Source organism: Ovis canadensis, chromosome X, assembly GCF_042477335.2.
Source record: "Ovis canadensis isolate MfBH-ARS-UI-01 breed Bighorn chromosome X, ARS-UI_OviCan_v2, whole genome shotgun sequence".
NCBI lineage: Eukaryota > Metazoa > Chordata > Mammalia > Artiodactyla > Bovidae > Ovis > Ovis canadensis.
Window position 1 is genome coordinate 76410306 of NC_091727.1, and position 22821 is coordinate 76433126.

Here is a 22821-nt window from a genome sequence, read left to right on the forward strand (position 1 = left end):
AAAACACTGCCCAAACCATTTCAGATCTTGGATATAAGATTCAACTAATAATTTTGAAAACCACAAAACATCTATAACAATTAAACTTATTGGTACTATTAATCCTTGCATCCGTCATGGTGCAGCATGTAACTCCACCTTACAGTTAGGTGTCCATTAACATTTAGCTGAAACATAATTTTCTTTAAGAGTTTTGTGAGTTTGTAGTATTGTGGCACCATTAAAAAAAATGGTGGGAGGGGAATAAATGAATAAAAAGCGGAAGCAAGCATCAACTTTGAAAGGGAAATACTGAAGCACTATAAAGCTAAATGGAAAGATAAACAGAAGGAAAAACAAACCATATAGGAAAAAGGCACTTTAACTAAACATATTCCCCACTTATGGCTACATATAAGTTTAAGTAAAACACACTTCCGAGAGAGTATTTAAAGGATTCTTACGTGAGAAACATGTCAATATCGGTTTCTAAAATTGGAAACTTAGGGCTTAAAAATATCAGGAATCAGTTTTGTCCTTTTGAATATAATTTTCAGTTAAATGTAACATTTACATCTCTGTAATAAAAATGTAAATCAATTTAAAGTCTTTTGAAAAGGGGGGATTAGCTCAAGATGGCAGAGTAGAAGGATTACTCTCACCCTTACTGTGAGAGCATTGGAATCATAACTAACTGCTGAGCAAACATCAATACAAAAAAGTTCAGTTCAGTTCACTCACTCAGTCGTGTCCGACTCTTTGTGACCCCATGAATCGCAGCACGCCAGGCCTCCCTGTCCATCACCAACTCCCGGAGTTCACTCAGACTCACATCCATCGACTCAGTGATGCCATCCAGCCATTTCATCCTCTGTCGTCCCCTTCTCCTCCTGCCCCTAATCCCTCCCAGCATCAGAGTCTTTTCCAATGAGTCAACTCTTCACATGAGGTGGCCAAAGTACTGGAGTTTCAGCTTTAGCATCATTCCTTCCAAAGAAATCCCAGGGTTGATCTCCTTCAGAATGGACTGGTTGGATCTACTTGCAGTCCAAGGGACTCTCATGAGTCTTCTCCAACACCATAGTTCAAAAGCATCAATTCTTTGGTGCTCAGCCTTCTTCACAGTCCAACTCTCACATCCATATATGACCACAGGAAAAACCATAGCCTTGACTAGACGGACCTTTGTTGGCAAACTAATGTCACTGCTTTTGAATATGCTATCTAGGTTGGTCATAACTTTTCTTCCAAGGAGTAAGCATCTTTTAAATTCATGGCTGCAATCACCATCTGCAGTGATTTTGGAGCCCCCCAAAATAAAGTCTGACACTGTTTCTACTGTTTCCCCATCTACTTCCCATGAAGTAATGGGACCAGATGCCATGATCTTCGTTTTCTGAATGTTGAGCTTTAAGCCAACTTTTTCACTCTCCTCTTTCACTTTCATCAAGAGGCTTTTTAGTTCTTCTTCACTTTCTGCCAGAAGGGTGGTGTCATCTGCATATCTGAGGTTATTGAGATTTCTCCTGGCAATCCTGATTTCAGCTTTTGTTTCTTCCAGTCCAGCATTTCTCATGATGTACTCTGTATATATGTTAAATAAGCAGGGTGAAAATACACAGCCTTGACATACTCCTATTCCTATTTGAAACCAGTCTGTTGTTCCATGTCCAGTTCGAACTGTTGCTTCCTGACCTGCATACAGATTTCTCAAGAGGCAGGTCAGGTGGTCTGCTATTCCCATCTCTCTCAGAATTTTCCACAGTTTGTTGTGATCCACACAGTCAAAAGCTTTGGCATAGTCAATAAAGCAGAATTAGATGTTTTTCTGGAACTCTCTTCCTTTTTCCATGATCCAGCGCATGTTGGCAATTTGATATCTGGTTCCTCTGCCTTTTCTAAAACCAGCTTGAATATCAGGAAGTTCATGGTTCACGTATTACTGAAGCCTGGCTTGGAGAATTTTGAGCATTACTTTACTAGCATATGAGATGAGTGCAATTATGCAGTAGTTTGAGCATTCTTTGGCATTTCCTTTCTTTGGGATTGGAATGAAAACTGACCGTTTCCAGTCCTGTGGCCACTGCTGAGTTTTCCACATTTGCTGGCATATTGAGTGCAGCACTTTCACAGCATCATCTTTCAGGATTTGAAATAGCTCAAATGGAATGCCATCACCTCCACTAGCTTTGTTCGTAGTGATGCTTTCTAAGGCCCACTTGACTTCACATTCCAGGATGTCTGGCTCTAGATGAGTGATCACACCATCGTGATTATCTGGGTCGTGAAGATCTTTTTTGTACAGTTCTTCTGTGTATTCTTGCCATGTCTTCTTAATATCTTCTGCTTCTGTTAGGTCCATACCATTTCTGTCCTTTATCGAGCCCATCTTTGCATGAAATATTCCCTTGGTATCTCTAATTTTCTTGAAGAGATCTCTAGTCTTTCTCATTCTGTTCTTTTCCTCTATATCTTTGCACTGATCGCTGAAGAAGGCTTTCTTATCTCTACTTGCTATTCTCTGGAACTCTACATTCAGATGCTTATATCTTTCCTTTTCTCCTTTGTATTTCACCTCTCTTCTTTTCACAGCTATCTGTAAGGCCTCCCCAGACAGCCATTTTGCTTTTTTGCATTTCTTTTTCATGGGGATGGTCTTGATCCCTTTCTCCTGTACAATGTCATGAACCTCATTCCGTAGTTCATCGAGCAATCTATCAGATCTAGTCCCTTAAATCTATTTCTCACTTCCACTGTATAATCATAATGTTTTTGATTTAGGTCATACCTGAATGGTCTAGCAGTTCTCCCTACTTTCTTTAATTTAAGTCTGAATTTGGTAATGAAACCTACCCAAAAAGATACCCCAAAACAAAGGAGAAACCACAGCAAAATGGAAGGAATGACACAATCACAACAGAATCAAATCCCATACCCGCCAAATGTGTGACCCACAAACTGGAAAACAATTACACCACAGATGTTCTCCCACTAGAGTAAAGGTTCTGATCCCTCTGTCAGGCTTCCCAACCTGGGTTCAACAATTAGAAGAGGAGTCCCCAGCATCTGACTTTGAAGGCCACTGGGATTTGACTACAGGAATTCAGCAGGACAGGGGAAAACAGAGATTCCACTCTTAGAGGGCACACACAAAGTCTTATGTGTACCAAGACCAAGGGGGAAAAGGTGATAACCCCATAAGGGACCAGGTCAAACCTATCTGCTAGTATTAGAGGGTCTCCTGCAGAGGTGAGGGGTGGCTGTGGCTCAGTGCAAGGACAAAGATGCTAATAGCAACAGTTCTGAGAAGGATTCATTGGCATGAGCCCTCCTAAAGGGCACCATTAGCTCCATCAAACAACTTGTAGGCTCCAGTGCTGGGCAGTGTTAGGCCAAACAACCAATGTGAAGGGAACAAATCTCCAGTCATCAGCATTCAAGCAGATTAAAGTTCTACTGAGTATAGCCTTACACAATAGGGAAACAAAACCCAGCTCTACCCACCACCAGTCCCTCCCATTAGGAAGATTCTACAAGCCTTTCATATAGCCTCATCTATGAGAAAACAGACAACAGAAGCAGAAGTACTACAATTCTGAACTCCGTGTAGCAAAAACCACAACTGAAGTGAGTTAAACAAAATGAAACAGCAAAAGATTATGTCCCAGATTGAAAAACAAAATAAAATACCAGTAATCAACAAGTGAAGAGAAGATGGGCAACATTCTGGAAAAAGAATTCAGAAAAATGATAGGGAAGATGATCCTGGATCTCAAAGAAAAGAGGCAAGGATTGGGAAGATGTAAAAAATGCTCAAAGACCCAGAAGAACTAAAGAACAAACAGAGATGAATACAATACAATAACTGAAATGAAAAATACTCTAGATGGAATCAATAACAGAATAACTGAGTCAGAGGAACAGATAAGCAACCTGGAAGACAGAATGGTAGAAATTATTGCCTTGAAACAGAATAAAGAAAAAAGAATGAAAATAAATTAAGACAGTCTAAGACACCTCTAGGACAACATTACACAAACCAACATTCACATAAGAAGGGTCCAAGGAGAAGGGAGAGAGAAGGACCTGAGAAAATGTCTGAAAAGATAATAGCTGAAAACATCCCTAACACGAGAAAGAAACAATCACCTAAGTCCAAGAAGTGCAGAGTCCTAAGCAGGATAAATCCAAGGAGGAACATGCCAAGATACACAATAATCAAATTGACAAAAATTAAAGACAAAGAAAAAATATTAAAAGCAACAAGGGAAAAACAAAAAATAACATAACATGGGAACACCAATAAGGTTATGAGCTGATTTATCAGCAGAAATTCTGCAGACCAGAAAGGAGTGGCAAGATATATTTAAAGTGATGAAAGGGAAGAATCTACAACCAAGAATACTATGCCCAGCAAGGCTATCATTCAGATTTGATGGAGAAATAAAAAATTTTTCAAAGAACAAAAGCTAAGAGAATTCAGTACTACCAGACTAGCTTTGCAACAAATACTAAAGAAACTCCTCTAGGTGGAGCAGCAAACCCCAAAACTACAATAGATACACACATGTAAAAGAAAAGGCAACCCAAGCACAACACAAAAATGGTGATCAAACAAAAAGAGAAAAGAATAAAACAGGAGAAGAAAAAGACCTACAAAACAAACAAACAAACAAACAACTTAAGAAAATGTCAGCAAGAAGATACATACCAGTAATTACCTTAAAGGTAAATGGATTAAGTGCTCCAACCAAAAGAATCAGCTGAATCAATACAAAAACAAGACCTGTATATATGCTGTCTACATGAGACAGACCTACCTCAGATCTAGGGACACATACAGACTGAAAGTGAGGGGTCAGAAGAAGGTAGTCCATGCAAATGGAAATCAAAAGAAAGCTTTAGTAGCAATACTCATAGCAGACAAAATACACTTTAAAATTACTATTATAAAAGACAAAGAAGGACATTACATAATGATCAGAGGATCAACTCAAGAATATATAAGAGTTGTAAATATATATGCACTCAACACAGGAGTACCTCAATGTATACAGAAAATACTAACAGCCATAAAGAGAGAAACTGACAGTAATACAAGGATAGTAAGGAACTTTAACACACCACTTTTATCAATGGACAAATGATCTAGACAGAAAATAAGTAAGGAAACACAGGCCTTAAATGACACATAAGACTAGATAGACTTAACTGATACTTATAGAACATTCAATCTAGAAGCAGCAGAATACAAATTCTTCTCAAGTACACAGGGAACATTCTCCAAGACTGACTACATGCTGGGTCACAAAGTGAGCCTTGGTAAATTTAAGAAAACTGCAAGCATATCAAGCATTTTTCTGACCAAAACACTATGAGATTAAAAATAAACTACAAGAAAAAACCTGTAAAAAATCACAAACACCTGAAGGCTAAACAACATGCTATTAAATAACCAATGGATCACTGAAGAAATCAAAGAGGAAATCAAAAAACACCAAGAGACAAATGAAAATGAAACCACAACAATCTGAAACCTATGAGATGCAACAAAAGCAATTCTGAGAGGGAAATTTATACCAATAAACACTTACCTCAAGAAACAAGAAAAATCTCAATTTACTATCCTAACCTTACAACTAAAGCAAGTAGAGAAGGAACAAACAAAACCCAAGTCAGTAGAAGGAAAGAAATCATAAGTTTAGAGCAGAAATAAATGAAAGAGAGACAATGAAAACAATAAGAAAAATCAATGAAACTAAGAGCTGGTTCTTTGAAAAGATTAAAAAAAAAATTGTTAATCCTTTACTGGGATCATCAAGAAAAAAAGGGAGAGGATTCAAATCAATAAAATTAGAAATGAAAAAAAGAAAAGTTACAACTGACACCACAGAATTACAAAGGATCATAAGAAACTACTACAAGTAACTGTATGCCAATAAACTAGACAACCTGGAAGAAAAGGATAAATACTTTTGACAAAATTCAAAATCTGCTTACAAGAAAGTAGGCAAAGAGGGAATATATCTCAACATAATAAAGGCCATCTACAACAAACCTACAACTAACATTATACAACTGAACCTATAACTAACATCATACTCAATGATGAAAAGCTGAAAGTATTTTCTCTAAGATCAATACAACACAAGGATGTCCACTCTCAGCACTTTTACTCAACATAGTTTTGGACGTACTAGGTAATGCAATCAGAGAAGAGAAAGAAAGAAAAGGAATCCAAATTGGAAAAGAAAGAAAACAGTCACTATGTGCAGATGACATGATACTATACATAGAAAAGCCTAAAGACACTATGAGAAAACTGTTAGAACTCATCAATGAAATTGGTAAAGTTGGAGTTTACAACAGAAAGATTTCCTAGGCATTTCTATACATTAACAATGAAAGATCAGGAAGAGAAATTAAGGAAACAATCCCATTTAGCCTTGAAAGAAAAAGAATAAAATGCCTAGGAGTACTTTGGCCACCTCATGCAAAGAGTTGACTCACTGAAAAAGACTCTGATGCTGGGAGGGATTGGGGGCAGGAGGAGAAGGGGATGACAGAGGATGAGATGGCTGGATGGCATCACTGACTCGATGGACGTGAGTCTGAGTGAACTCCGGAGTTGGTGATGGACAGGGAGGCCTGGCGTGCTGCGATTCATGGGGTCACAAAGAGTCGGACACGACTGAACGACTGAACTGAACTGAAGGAGACAAAAGACCTGTACTTCTAAAACTATAAGATGCTAATAGAAGAAATAGAAGATCGCACAAACAGATGGAAAGATAAACCATGTTCTTGGACTGGAATAATCAATACTATGAAAATGACTATACTATCTACAGATTCAATGCAATCCTTAAGAAATTACCAATGGCATTTTTTCACAGAACTAGAAAAAAAATTAAATTTGTATGGAGACACAAAAGACCCTGAATAGCCAAAGGAATCCTGAGTGGTGGTGGCGGGTGGTGATGGTGGGAGGACCTTGAGGAATCAGGCTCCCTGGATTCAGACTATACTATAAAGCTATAGTCACCAACACAGTATGGCACCAGAACAAAAACAGACATATAGCTCAACAGAATCAGATTGAAATGCCAGAGATAAACCCACACACCTACAGTCAATTAACCTATGACAAAGGAAGGAGTCAAGGTTATAAAATGGTAGAAAGACAGTTTCATCAACAAATGATGCTGGATAAGCTGGAAAGCTATATGCAAAAAATGAAACTAGAACTTCCTTTAATACGATACACAAAAATAAACTCAAAATGGATTTAAGATCTAAATGTGAGACCAGACACCATAAACCACTTAGAAGAAAACATAAGCAGGACACTCTCTGACATAAATTGAGCAATGTATTTTTCAATCCATCCCCAGAGCAATGAAAATAAAAACAGAAATAAACAAATGGGGCTTAATTAAATTCAAAAGCTTTTAAACAGCAAAGGAAATCATAAACAAAACAAAAAGACAACCTGCAGATTGGGAGAAAATATTTGCAAATGATGTGACTGACACTGCATTTGTCTCCAAAATTTATGAACAGCTCATGGAGCTTAGCATCATGGAAATAAACAACCCAAACAAAAAATGGGCATAGTGCCTAAATAGATGTTTTTCCAAAGAAGACACATAGATGATCAAGAAACATATGAAAAGATGTTGAACACTGCCATTTATTAAAGAAATGCAAATCAAAACCACAATGAATACCAACTCACACCAGCCAGAAGGGCTATCAACAAAAAATCTACAAACAGTAAATGTTGCAAAGGGTGTGGAGAGAAGGGAATCCTCCTACACTGTTGGTGGGAATGTAAATTAGTATAGCCATTATGGAGAATAGTATGGAGGTTCCTTCCAAAACTAAAAATTGAGGTACCATATGACCCTGAAATCCCACTGACGACCATATATCCAGATTAAAACATGACCCAAAAGGATAATGTGCATCCCAATGTTCACTGCAGTACTGTTTACAATAACCAAGACATGGAAGCAACCTAAATGCCCATTAACAGAGGAATGGATAAAAGAATGAAATAATGCCATTTGCAGCAACATGGATGGACCTAGAACTTTTCATACTGAGTGAAGTAAGCCAAACAGAGAAAGAGAAATATCATGTGATATTGCTTATAAGCAGAATCTAAAAAGAAATGATACAAATGAATTTACAAAACAGAAACAGACTCACAGATTTAGAGAAGGAATTTATGGTTACCTGGACAGAAAGGCTCCTCTGTCCAAGGGATTTCCCAGGCAAGAATAATGGAGTGGTTTCCATTCCATTCTCCAGGAGATCTTTCCAACACAGGTACTGAACCCATGTCTCTTACATCTCCTGCACTGGCAGGCAGGTTCTTTACCAGCTGAGTCACCAGGGAAAGGGTGAGGGAAAGGGATAGTTTGGAGTTTGGGACTGAGATGTACACACCGCCATATTTAAAGTAGATAACCAACAAGGACCTACTGTATAGCACTCTTCTCAACATTATGCAACAACCTAAATGAGAAAATAATAGACATACATGTGTGTATGTATATAGCTATATAGATATACATATAGATATATAGATACACATATACAAATAGCTGTGAAAAGAAGAGAAACTAAAGGCAAAGGAGAAAAGGAAAGGTATACCCATTTGAATTCAGAGTTCCAAAGAATAGCAGGAGAGATATGAAAGCCTTTCCCAGGGATCAATGCAAAGGAATAGAAGAAAACAATAGAATGGGAAAGACTAGAGATCTCTTCAAGAAAATAAGAGATCCCAAGTAATATTTCATGCAAAGATGGGCACAATAAAGGACACAAATGGTATGGACCTAACAGAAGCAGAAGATATTAAGAAGAGGTGGCAAGAATATACAGAAGAACTATACTAAGACCCAGATAATCACAATGGTGTGATCACCCATCTAGAGGCAGAATACTAGAATGCAAAGTCAAGTGGGCCTTAGGAAGCATCACTATGAACAAAGCTAGTGGAGGTGATGGAATTCCAATTGAGCTATTTCAAGTCCTAAATGATGATGCATGGTGAAATCAATACAATATTGCAAAGTAAAAAAAAGTAATAATAATAATAATAATAAATAAATAAATGATAAATGGCTAAAAAAAAAAAAGATACGATGCAGTGAAACTGCTGCACTTAATATGTCAGCAAATTTGGAAAACTCAGCAGTGGCCACAGGACTGGAAAAGGTCAGTTTTCATTTCAATCCCAAAGAAAGGCAATGCCAAAAAATGCTCAAACTACTGCTAATTGCACTGACCTCACATGCTAGTAAAGTAATGCTCAAAATTCTCCAAGCCAGGCTTCAACAGTACGTGAACCATGAACTTCCAGATGTTCAAGCTGGTTTTAAAAAAGGCAGAGGAACCAGAGATCAAATTGCCAACATGCGCTGGATCATGGAAAAAGCAAGAGAGTTCCAGAAAAACCTCTATTTCTGCTTTATTGACTATGCCAAAGCCTTGCACTGTGCAGATCCCAACAAAATGTGGAAAATTCTTCAGGTAATGGGAATACCAGACAACCTGACCTGCCTCTTGAGAAATCTGTATGCAACAGTTAGAACTGGACATGGAACCAACAGACTGGTTCCAAATCGAGAAAGGAATACGTCAAGGCTGTATATTGTCACCCTGCTTATTTAACTTATATACAGAGTACATTATGAGAAATGCTGGGCTGGATGAAGCATGAGCTGGAATCAAGATTGCTGGGAGAAATATCAATAACCTCAGATATGCAGATGACACCACCCTTATGGCAGAAAGTGAAGAAGAACTAAAAAGCCTCTTGATGAAAGTGAAAGAGGAGAGTGAAAAAGTTGGCTTTAAGCTCAACATTCAGAAAACTAAGATCATGGCATCCAGTCCCATCTCTTTATAGCAAATAGATGGGTGAACAGTGGAAACAGTGACAGACTTGATTTCTAGGGGCTCCAAAATTACTGCGGATGGTGACTGCAGCCATGAAATTAAAAGACACTTGCTCCTTGAAAGAAAAATTATAACCAACCTAGACATCATATTAAAAAGCAGAAATATTACTTTACCAACAAAGGTCCATCTAGTCAAAGCTATGGTTTTTCCAATTGTCATGTATGGATATGAGAGTTGGACTATGAAGAAAACTGAGGGCCAAAGAATTGATGCTTTTGAACTGTGGTGTTGGAGAAGACTCCTGAGAGTCCCTTGGACTGCAAAGAGATCCAACCAGTCCATCCTAATGGAAATCAGTCCTGAATATTCACTGGAAGAACTGATGCTGAAGCTGAAACTCCAATATTTTGGCCACCTGATGCAAAGAACTGACTCATTTGAAAAGACCCTGATGCTGGGAAAGATTGAAGGTGGGAGGAGAAGGGGACAACAGAAGATTAGATGGTTGGATGGCATCCCTGACTCAATGGACATGAGTGTGAGTAAACTCCAGGAATTGGTGATAGACAGGGGGGCCTAGTGTGCTGCAGTCCATGGGGTCACAAAGAGTAGGACATGACTGAGCGACTGAACTGAACTGAAACATCTATATGTATATCTATATATATATACATAACTGATTCACTACACTGTATAGCTAAAACTATCAAAACATTGTTAACCTGCTATATTCTAATATAATATAAAAAGTTAAAAAAGATTCAGAGACTAAAAGTATTGCTGACTTTGTGCTAATGAAATCAACAAATCATCACCTTTGGAAATTCCTAAAATACTATGCTATGCTATGCTAAGTCGCTTCAGTCATGTCCGACCCTGTGTGATCCCATAGACAGCAGCGCACCAGGCTCCTCTGCCCATGGAATTGTCCAGGCAAGAGTACCAGAGTGGGGTGCCATTGCCTTCTCCATCCTAAAATACTGGTAGCATTAAAATTATATATTTTATTTAAGGGAATAATAAGCATTCCATACAAATTTAAGAAAAATGCAAATCAAAACTACAATGCGGTATCATCTTACACCAGTGAATGGCCATCATCAAACGTTCTACAAACAATAAATGCTGGAGAGGGTGTGGAGAAAAGGGAAATGTCTAAAACTGCTGGTAGGAATGCAAACTGGTACAGTCACTATGGAGAAGAGTGTCAATATTCCTTAAAAAACTGGGAATAGAACTGCCATACGACTGAGCAATCCCACTGGTGGGCATATACTCCAAGGAAACCATCACCAAAAGAGACACATGTACTCCAGTATTCAATGCAGCACTATTCACAATAGCTAGGACATGGAAGCAACCAAGATGTCATTGGCCAATGAATGGATAAGGAAGTTGTGGTACATATACACACTGAAATATTACTTAGGTATACAAAAGAATACACTTAAGTCAGTTCTAATTAGGTGGATGAACCTAGAGCCTATTATACAAAGTGAAGTAAGTCAGAAAGAGAAAGACAAATACTGTATATTAATGCATATATATAGAATCTAGAAGGATGATACTGACGATCCTATGAACAGGGCAGCAAAGGAGACACAGGTGTAAAGAATAGACTTTTGGACTCTGTGGGAAAAGGAGAGGGTGGGATGATTTGAAAGAATAGCATTGAAACATATACATTACCATATGTAAAATAGATGACCAGTGCGAGTTTGATATTTGAAGCAAGATATCCAAAGCCAGTGCTCTGGGACAACCTAGAGGGATAGGGTGGGAGGGATGTGGGTGGATAGGGTGACACAGGTATACCTATGGCCAGTTCATGTCAATGTATGGCAAAAACCATCACAATATTGTAAAGTAATTATCATCCAAATAAAATAAATAATTCCTTTAAAAAGTGAATACAAATGGTTCAAAAGCTACCAAATATGATCATGTTTATTTTGACAACATAAAAATTTAACTCATGTCAGTCATCTACTAAAGAAGAATTCTAACATATTTTTTCTAACCTGGACAGTTTTCAGAGAAGTATAGGACTTAGGTGGTGAAATATCAGATATCTTTTACTAGTGACCTATTACTGAATACTTACCAAATGTAAAGGCTGTCTTGAGAAATGGAACAATTCTTTGTAACAAATCTAGATATATTAAAACTACATTAACTATAATTCAGCTTTGCTAATCATATGCTAGATATATAGACTGTGTGAAGCATTTTATTTAATTTTGTTTGTTTTAATTGAAGAAATCTAATGACCATGAAAGTCTACAGCTACCATAAATGAGATTTAGCAGACTGGCTATCTAAATTAGCCAAACACAAAACAGCATCAGGCCACATAGGCAATAATATATAAAGCTCAAATTTGAAGAATACTGTTTAAAGAATCTAAACATCATAGAGCAGTCTCTATAACCCACCATCATTTTTTTAAGCCAATCAGAAAAAGACACAGCTGCCAAAATCATATTGGAATAGGTGACCACAAACCCCCCACTAAAACAATCCTATGTATGAAAACATAAAAAGAGGGATTAATAATTTATATTGTTAGTGTATCTTATCACCTGTATCATTTAATTGTCACAAAACAAATGTCTAAACTATCACACAGCAAAAAATACATAACGTTTTAAGTCCAGAAAACTTAGGTCACAAATTAAATCAAATCCTTAAAAGTGATTCTAGGTGCGTTGTTCACCAAAATTTTAGATTCCCCTTTCTAGCCACTGAAGTTGATTGCCTAATATAAATGACATTAGAATCCAACACTATATTTTTACTGTCTTTCCATTAAAACTATATGTCTTCTCTCATGTTTTAAAAATAATTATATTAGAGTACATTGGACTTACAATGTTGTGTTAGTTTCTGCTCTACATCAAAGTAAATCAGCTATACATGTACATATACCCACTCTTTTTTAGATGCTGTTCCCACATAGGTCATTACAGAGCACTGAGTAGAGTTCTCTTAGTAGGTTCTTATTAGTTATCTACTTTATATATAAGAGTGTGTATAGGTCAAACTCAATCTCCCAATTTATCCCTCCCCACTCTTTCCCCTTTGGTAACCATAAGTTTGTTTTCTACATCTGTGACTCTATTTCTGTTTTATAAGTAAGTTCATTTGTACCATCACTTTTAATTAAAATTAGTATTTAACTGAGTCCCTTGGACTGCAAGGAGATCCAACCAGTCCATTCTGAAGGAGATCAACCCTGGGATTTCTTTGGAAGGAATGATGCTAAAGCTGAAACTCCAGTACTTTGGCCACCTCATGCGAAGAGTTGACTCATTGGAAAAGACTTTGATGCTGGGAGGGATGGAGGGCAGGAGGAGAAGGAGATGGCTGGATGGCATTACTGACTCGATGGACGTGAGTCTGAGTGAACTCTGGGAGTTGGTGATGGACAGGGAGGCCTGGGGTGCTGCGATTCATGGAGTCACAAAGAGTCGGACACAACTGAGCGACTGAACTGAACTGATAACTCTTTGTATATGTCTATGTGTTTACATTGGCTACACATGTACACATGCATAGATACATGTACACACATACAAACATCTTTTCTTCCTCCTGTGGTGTGAGGCACGGTATTTTCCCACTAATTTATTAATACTAAAATGCACCCTTACTCATTACCTTTGTATTTCCTTACACTATTTTATAAACTTCCAACATAAATATTACTATGCCTTAGCCCATATGATCTACAGATAAAGCTCGATATGATTTTGGTATAAGTTTACATTTAATTATACTCAAAATTAACATAAAAATTATTACATAAATTACAAAAGCTAAAATGACAACATTTTACCTCCCACCTTGTTAACCAAAACTGATATTATTGTTACATCATCAGTATCTGCAGAGAAAGCTGATTTTTGCACAAGACATTTCAAAAGAGTGTCGGACAAACCCAATTTAAATCTCTCTGCTGGTTCCTATCTGAGAAAAATTCACTTTAACCAGTTTCTGGGGTATAAAAGACATGAAAGATGATTTTATCCACAACTATAAAAGATAAAAACAGTGTTTTCCTTATTTTCCACGTCTTTGCATCTGCACAATGCACAACTGACCTAATATGAGGCACACTGGGTCATTAAGTCTTGATTCTGCTACCTGTTAGTCTTATGGCCTGTATAAATCACAGTAACTTCTACAGGTCTCAGGAGACTTATCTATACAATGAAGGTATTATAGAATACAATGTCTGAGTCTCCTTCCAGGTTTAAAAGAACTACAATTCTCTGACATATATCATAGAAATGATAATCAAAATATCAACATCCATGGGAATGTCTACTTTAGTCAAAAAGTACAAATGGAAGTATTAGTTGCTCAGTCATGTCCAACTCTATGTGACTCCATGGACTGTAGCCCTCTAGACTCCTCTGTCCCTGGGATTCTCTAGGCAAGAATACTGGAGTGGGTAGCCATTCCCTTCTCCAGGGGATCTTCCTGACCTAGGGATTGAACCCAGGTCTCCTGCACTGCAGGCAAAATCTCTACCATTTGAGCCACCAGGGAAGCCTACGTAAGTCAGACCCTTCCTAAAATCTTAAGAACACTCTTCTATGTAATGAGATCTTGTAAAATGTGAGACTAAGATTACACTCCTTGCATAGCATGGTCTAATATTAAATAGTTAAGCAGTCTTTTAAAATAGTTAGAAATTTCTGAAATAATTTACATGGAATTCTTTTTGAAAACCAGGTAATAGATATCAAATGAACTCAGGTTATCCTTTCAGTTAAGTATTTTCATGTTAGATCTCCTTTCTACCCTATAGTTAAACACACAGTCTTGTTTAATTCAGAGGACTCTGAATTTTAATCCAGTTACTCATATATTGGCAATAAATATTTCATCTGTTAAACTTAAAATGGGTAAATTTCATGGCATGTAAATTATGCTCCAATAAAGTTTTTAAAAAATTTACAGATAAGAATTTTTACCAAACATCAACATGAATCCTCCAATTAAAATAAATAAATTTATATTTAAAAAATAAAATAAATAAGCTGCAAGGATATATTGTACAAGACAGAGGATATAGCCAATAGTGTGTAATAAGTATAAATGGAGTATAATCTATAAAATTTTTGGATCACTATATTGTATACCTAAACTAATATTATAAATCAATTATACTTATACCTCAATTAAAATAAACAGTCCACAGTGCTTAAAAAACAAATTTCTTCCAAGAAAATCTGTCCTATACTTTGAACTACTGCTATTTTATTAAGAATTGGATTTGCTTATTAACTCACCTAAATACATTTCTTTAACTGACATAAGATTATCTCCTTTCATACTATTCTTTGCCCTTATATTTGAAAAATGTAGCTTAATAATGTGAGTACTTACTTGGCAAGAATCTGCTTCTCCCTCTTCCATTGGCTCATCGACCATTTTAAGACCATTCACCTGAAAAATATTGTTCAAAACTGAAGTTCAAGAGTACGAGAACAAGAGTAGTAACTAAGAAAAAATACAACCCTAAGCTGCCCTTCACAATTTAACAAGACCCACGTTTAAGGAAACACAAAAGGACAAAGAACACATAGAAAGTAGTTAGAAAAGGAACATTATTAATATGATTTCTGGGTTATCTTTAAAAATTCTTGACTTTCAAAGCTGTGTATTTCATTTCATATTGTTTAGAGCTTTGTTATGATTAATGAATATATACTAAACATATGACCTGTTTACTTTCATTAGGACTGTTCAAAATCAAATATTTATAAGACAGAAAAAAATGCCTCAGAGGAAATTTATTGTGAGGATATAGTCTAAGTAAATAAGGACGGGAAAGGTATCATATAATTACACTGTTGTGAATTCCTTTCCTTTCAATAAGTTCAATTAAATTTTGAATTACTTTACAGAAGATATAATGAAGTATAGGAGAAAAATATAAATGGCCAAGGAAACAAAATTATTTCAATATACAAAATTCAGTGGGTAATAATACTCTTCAAGCAATACCTCAGAAAGGACTAAGCATGGAGCACTTAGATTAAGGGTCTGCAAGCCGTAGTCCATGGTCCAAACTGGCCCACTGTTTTTATAAATAACAGTTTACTGGAACACAGAGACATCCATTTGTTTCCATATTACCTATGGCTGCTTTCTCACTTCAACAGAAGTATTGAACAGTTCACAGAGAACCTATGTCTGCAAAGCCTAAAATATATACTATTTGGCCCTTTACAGAAAAACTCTGTCAACCACGGGTCTCTTAAATAAGATATTTGAAAATTAAGCAACAGCAAGATGGCCTAAAAATTAAATTTTACCATTGTCTATTTATAAGAGTCCTCAATTTTTTTTTTTTTATTAAAAAGAGAAGAAAGTAAACTAAACTAAATAGAGCTTCTGGTGACAGCCAAGATGGAATAAGACTATCTCTCCTCTGATTATTAACTAAAAACTGGACAAAACATAAAAAGCAACTACCTGAGGCCTTTAAAAACTAAATAAGAACAAGCAGATTAGAGGGGGAAATCAAAACTTGAATAATAACTCGTACTCTAGTGAGTTTCTTGGGTTTATTTTCTACCTTTATTTCTTGATTTTTACCCAAGGATAGACTGAGTCATGGAACTACATGAAGAAAAGTTCGAGAGGACAAGAAAAAGACATAGTTTTCAGCTGGTGAGGATAAAGAAAACCTCAACTTTATTTCCCCACTCTTGTTTTTCTTTTTTGATTATCATTCTCGCTCCAAGGCAAGCCTCATTCATGAGAAAACCTCTGTCTCTGGAGGAACCAGAAAAAGAGGTTCCTATAAGAATATTATAGGGGGTAATACTTGTTTTTCTTCACTCTCTCCTTCATTTCACCCCAACAGTGCAAAGCTACGTAACAGCATGAAAGGCTAAGACTGAGATAAACTCAAATTTCTGGTCAGAGGAACAAGAATAAAAGGTCCTTGCCAATTGGTGAATCCATAAAAGAAATCACAGAGATGATAGGATGGGAAAAGGAGATTTCTTAATACTGTGTATGAACAGACACAAGTCCTGGTCTCAACAACAAACTGCACGTATATCGAAAAGAATCAGAGAAGTCTAACAAAGGCTTTAAAAACTGAACTGCTCAAGCCTCAGACTAAACCACTGAGTTAGCAAAGGCACTGTGTGGCACATGCCATCATGCTGACCCAAACACTCTGAAAACATATTTAACACAGGAACCATCAACCAGAGAGGGTGAGACAGAACTTCGGAGTCTGAATCTAACCACACCGAATGCTGAAACAATCAAAATCAACAGATTTCAATTCCAGGATAACACCAATGTTGAAATATCTGACAAGCACTTTAAGCAGCTATTATAATTATATTCTTTGGATTAAAAATAAACACACCTGAATGGGAAGGTTTAAAGTTATAGGCAGAGAAAAAGAAACTATAAAATAATCAAATATAAATAACTTTAGAAAAAAATATTATAATGTATGAGTTCAGTTCAGTTCAGTTTAGTCTCCCAGTCATGTCCAACTATTTGCAGCGCCAAGGACTGCAGCATGCCAGGCCTCCCTATCCACGACCAACTCCCAAAGCTTACTCAAACTCATGTCCATCAAGTCCGTGATGCCATCCAGCCATCTCATCCTCTGTCGTTCCCTTTTCCACCTTCAATCTTTCCTAGCATCAGGGTCTTTTCAAATAAATCAGTTCTTCACATCAGGTGGCAAAAGTATTGGTGTTTCAACTTCAGCATCAGTCCTTCCAGTGAATATTCAGGATTGATTTCCTTTAGGGTGGACAGACTGGATCTCCTTGCAATCCAAGGGACTCTCAAAAATTCTCGCCAACACCACAGTTCTAAAGTATCATTTCTTCAGTACTCAGCTTTATTTATATGCTAACTCTCACATCCATATATGACGACTGTAAAAACAATAGCTTTGACTAGATGGACCTTTGTTGGCAAAGTAATGTCTATGCTTTTTAATATGCTGTCTAGGTTGGTCATAACTTTTCTTTCAGGGGTAAGTGTCTTTCAATTTCATGGCTGCATTCATCATCTGCAGTGATTTTGGAGCCCCCAAAAATAAAGTCTGCCACTGTTTCCATTGTTTCTCCATCTATCTGCCATGAAGTAATGGGACCAGATGCCATGATCTTAGTTTTCTGAATCTTGAGCTTTAAGCCAGCTTTTTCACTCTCCTCTTTCACTTTCATCAAAAGGCTCTTTAGTTCTTCGCTTTCTGCCATAAGGGTGGTGTCATCTGCATATCTGAAGCTACTGATTATTTCTCCTGGCAATCGTGATTCCACCTTGTGCTTCATCCAGCCCAGAGTTTCTCATGATGTACTCTGAATGTAAATTAAATAAGCAGGGTAACAATATACACACTTGATGTATTCCTTTCCCTATTTGGAGTTTCCCAGTTTTTTGTTCCATGTCCAGTTCTAACTGTTGCTTCTTGACCTGCATACAGATTTCTCAGGAGGCAGGTCAGGTGGTCTGGGATTCCATCTCTTGAAGAATTTTCCACAGCTTGTTGTGAAGCAGAAGTAGATGTTTTTCTGGAACTCTCTTGTTTTTTCAATGACCAACAGATGTTGGAAATTTGATCTCTTGTTCCTCTGCCTTTTCTAAATCCAGCTTCAACATCTGGAAGTTCACAGTTCATATACTGTTGAAGCTGGACTTGGAGAATTTTGAGAATTACTTTGCTAGCATGTGAGATGAGTGCCAATTGTGTGGCAATTTAAACATTCTTTGGCATTGCCTTTCTTTGGGATTGGAATGAAAACTGACTTTTTTCAGTCCTGTGGCCATTGCTGAGTTTTAGAAAACTTGCTGGCATATTGAGTGCAGCACTTTCACAGCATCATCTTTTGGGATTTGAAGTAGCTCAACTGGAATTCCTTCACATCCATTAGCTTTGTTCGTAGTGATGCTTCCTAAGGCCCACTTGACTTCGTATTCCAGGATGTCTGGCTCTAGGTGAGTGATCTCACCATCATGGTTATCTGGATCATGAAGATCTTTTTTTGTATAGTTCTTCTGTGTATTCTTGCCACCTCTTCTTAATATTTATTGCTTCTGTTAGATTGGCACCATTTTGTCATTTATTGTGCCCATCTCTGCATGAAATATTCTCTTGGTATCTCTCATTTTATTGAAGAGATCTCTAGTCTTTCCCATTCAATTTTTTTCCTCTATTTATTTGCACTGATCACTGAGGAAGGTTTTCTTACCTCTCCTTGCTGTTCTTTGAAACTCTGCATTCAAATGGGTATATCCTTCCTTTTCTCCTTTGCCTTTCATTTCTCTTCTTTTCACAGCTATTTGTAAGGCCTCCTCAGACAACCATTTTGCCTTCTTGCATTTCTTTTTCTTGCAGATGGTCTTGATCCCTGCCTCCTAGACAATGTCATGAACCTCTGTCCGTAGTTCTTCAGGCACTCTTTCAGATCTAATCCCCTGAATCTATTTCTCGCTTCCACTGTATAATCGTAAGGGATTTGATTTAGGTCATACCTGAATGATCTAGTGGTTTCCCATACTTTCTTCAATTTAAGTCTGAATTTGGCAATAAGGAGTTCATCATGTGAGCCATAGTCTTCTTTTTGCTGACTGTATAGAGCTTCTCCATCTTTGGCTGCAAAGAATACAATCAATCTGATTTTGGTACCGACCATCTGGTGATGTCCATGTGTAGAGTCTTCTCTTGTCTTGTTGGAAGAGGGTGTTTGCTATGACCAGTGTGTTCTCTTGGCAAAACTCTATTCGCTTCTGCCCTGCTTCATTCTGGACTCCAAGGCCAAATTTGCTACTTTTGAATTCCAGTCCCCTATAATGAAAAGGACATCTTTTGGGGGTGTTAGTTCTAGAAGGTCTTGTAGGTCTTCATAGAACCGTTCAACTTTAGCTTCTTTAGCATTACTGATTGGGGTATATACATGCGTTACTGCGATATTGAATGGTTTACCTTGGAAACAAACAGAGATCATTCTGTTCTTTTTGAGATAGTATCCAAGTCCTGCCTTTCATACTCTTTTGTTGACTATGATGCTACTCCATTTCTTCTAATGGATTCTTGCCCACAGTAGTAGATATAATGGTCATCTGAGTTAAATTCACCCATTCCAGTCCATTTTAGTTTGCTGATTCCTAAAATGTTGATGTTCACTCTTGCCATCTCCTGTTTGACCATTTCCAGTTTGCCTTGATTCATGCACCTAACATTCCAGGTTCCTATGCAATACTGCTCTTTATAGCATCAGACTTTACTACCATCACCACTCACATCCACAACTGGGCGGTGTTCTTGCTTTGGCTCTGTCTCTTCATTCTTTCTGGAATTATTTCTCCACTGATTTTCAGTAGCAAACTGGACACCTACCGACCTGGGGAATTCATCTTTCAGAGTCCTATCTTTCTGCTGTTTCATACTGTTTGTGGGCAATTCAATAATGGCAATTCAATTCATATTAAATGTTAAGGGGAAAGTCTTTAGAGATAGGAAGTATATTAGTGGTTCCTTAGGGCTAGAGGACGGGGAGATGCAGATAACAACTACAAGGTAGATGGTTTCTTTTTGATGTGACAAAAAATGTTCTAAAATTGACTGTGGTGATGGTTACACATATCTGTGAATACTGTATACTAAAAACCATAAGGCTGTGCATTTTAAGTGGGTGAATTATGTTTCCATAAAGCTGTCTTTTTAAAAATGGCTGGGAATTTCCCAAATTTGGTAAAAGACATAAATTTACAATTTCAAGAAGCTCAGGGAAACCCAAAAGGTAAAATTAAAGAAAGCCATCCCAAGACGTATCTTAATTAAACAACACTAAATCAAAAGAAGTTTCTAAAGCAATGAGAGAAAAACACATTACATAGACATCACATTGAATAACAGATTTCCCTTTTTTAAAAAATATTTCTTATGAGACATCATGGACATTGAAAGACAGTAAGAATATTTACCTGAGATAAATGGAAACTTATGTTAACACAAAAATCTATTCATGAATGTATATAGCAGCTTTGTTTCTAACTGCTTTAAAGAAACAGTCCAGATATCCTTCAACATGGAGAAAAAATAGAATACTACCCAGCAACACATAAAGAACAATCTACTGATATATTCAACAATATAGATGAATCTGAAATACATTATACAATTAATGGGAAGAAAACAGCCTCAAAAGCATACACACTGTATGATTCTATTTATCAGATATTATGGAAAAGGTAAAATGATAAGGCATGGAGAAGGGATTAGCAATTGTCAGAGTTTAGGCCTAGCGGTAGGCAGCAATGAGAATTGAGGTCAGGGGATGATGGGAGTAATCCGACTGTGGTGGTGGTTACACAACTCTATTCATCTCAGAACCTTACATGAAAAAGAGTGAATTTTACTGTATGTAAATTTGAAAATAAACTTATTAAAGAGTAATTTACCCAGCATTATTTACTTGACTAGCATCTTTATTAAAAAAAAAAAAAACTCAACAAAAAACAAATAAAATCATCAACAATCCTTATCTTACTTGATCTTACATGTCACTGCTGACCAACCACTCCCTCCTGTTTGAGTTTTTTAAAACCGTACTTTCATTTCCTTTTACTCAAATTTCTTTGCTCTTTTCAGTATCTTTGAAAACTTGTAGGTCCTCAGGAAATGGACTTGGGCCACAATTTCATCTCACTTCACATCTGTCCCCAGATAGATAATTTACTGACATGATTCACATTTACTCAGACACTACTCTTCTGAGCTCCTGATCCATATAATCAACTGCCTACTTGACATTTCCACTTGCCCATCTGTCTTTCAAAAAAATAAATAATATAAAAACAAATTAGTGATCCCCCTCCAACACACATACATCTTTCCTCCAGGGCAATAGCACCACTATTTGTTGTCTTAACTCAAAAGCACATATAGACTATGGGGGATGAAAGAATGGTAATGAATTCATGACCAGCATATAGGAAGAGGTACATTCAGCAAGAGTCCACAAAACAATATTAGGACAGAATCCTGATATGTGAAATTTTATGACAAAATTACTTTCAGATTATCCATTTTTTAAAAAGGTAATACTGCACTCCTCTGTTACCTCAGTCGCTGGTTACTTCCAATTCATACCATCTTATGATTAATTTAGCATGAACCTGTGTGCCTGAAGTGACTACAAATAAAATTAATCTGAATGAGTTAAAAAGATGACTATATCCTAAAAACCAACACAGTCTACATAAATAGGCTTTAAAAAGAAAATACTCCAGTACTCCCACCTCATCTACCTTCAACAAGATACCAGGTTTTCAACATAAGAATATTCATTTCTCTAAAGGACTTTAGTATTCAGTGATATTTATTGTAACAAGTAATATTTATCTGCATGAAAACATTTTCAGAATTCTCTGGGTCAATAAACCTTTATTTCAAGAACAAAATTTATATTTTGAAAAAACAAGCAGATATGCTGTTTCCCCCAATTAAATGCTGCTGCTAAGTCACTTCAGTCGTGTCCAACTCTGTGCAATCCCATAGACGGCAGCCCATTAGGCTCCCCCATACCTGGGATTCTCCAGGCAAGAACACTGGAGTGGGTTGCCATTTCCTTCTCCAATGCATGAAAGTGAAAAGTGAAAGTGAAGTCGCTCAGTCGTGTCCGACCCTCAGCGACTCCATGGACTGCAGCCTACCAGGCTCCTCCACCCATACGATTTTCCAGGCAAGAGTACTGGAGTGGGGTGCCATTGCCTTCTCTGAATTAAATGCGAAGCAGGGAATTAAAAAAATTCCCTACAGAAGATTCTGAAAGCTAACCAACAATTACAAAGATACTAATAATTTACTTAAATACTCAAGTCCAAGTGAGTACATCAAAGCCCAGTGAATAATTTTTTTAAATTATT

General features: G+C 36.9%; 1 protein-coding gene across 15 annotated transcripts in view; it reads right to left on the reverse strand.

The window, feature by feature from the left end:
- The window catches only part of RPS6KA6 (ribosomal protein S6 kinase A6), a 259279-nt gene that overhangs the window by 122488 nt on the left and 113970 nt on the right, over nt 1-22821 (reverse strand). For all 15 annotated transcript variants that reach the window (XM_070290374.1, XM_070290366.1, XM_070290369.1 and 12 more), the window contains one exon: nt 15292-15351. In XM_070290374.1, coding sequence (XP_070146475.1) covers nt 15292-15351 — 60 coding nt within the window. The remainder of the gene's footprint in view (nt 1-15291; nt 15352-22821) is intronic.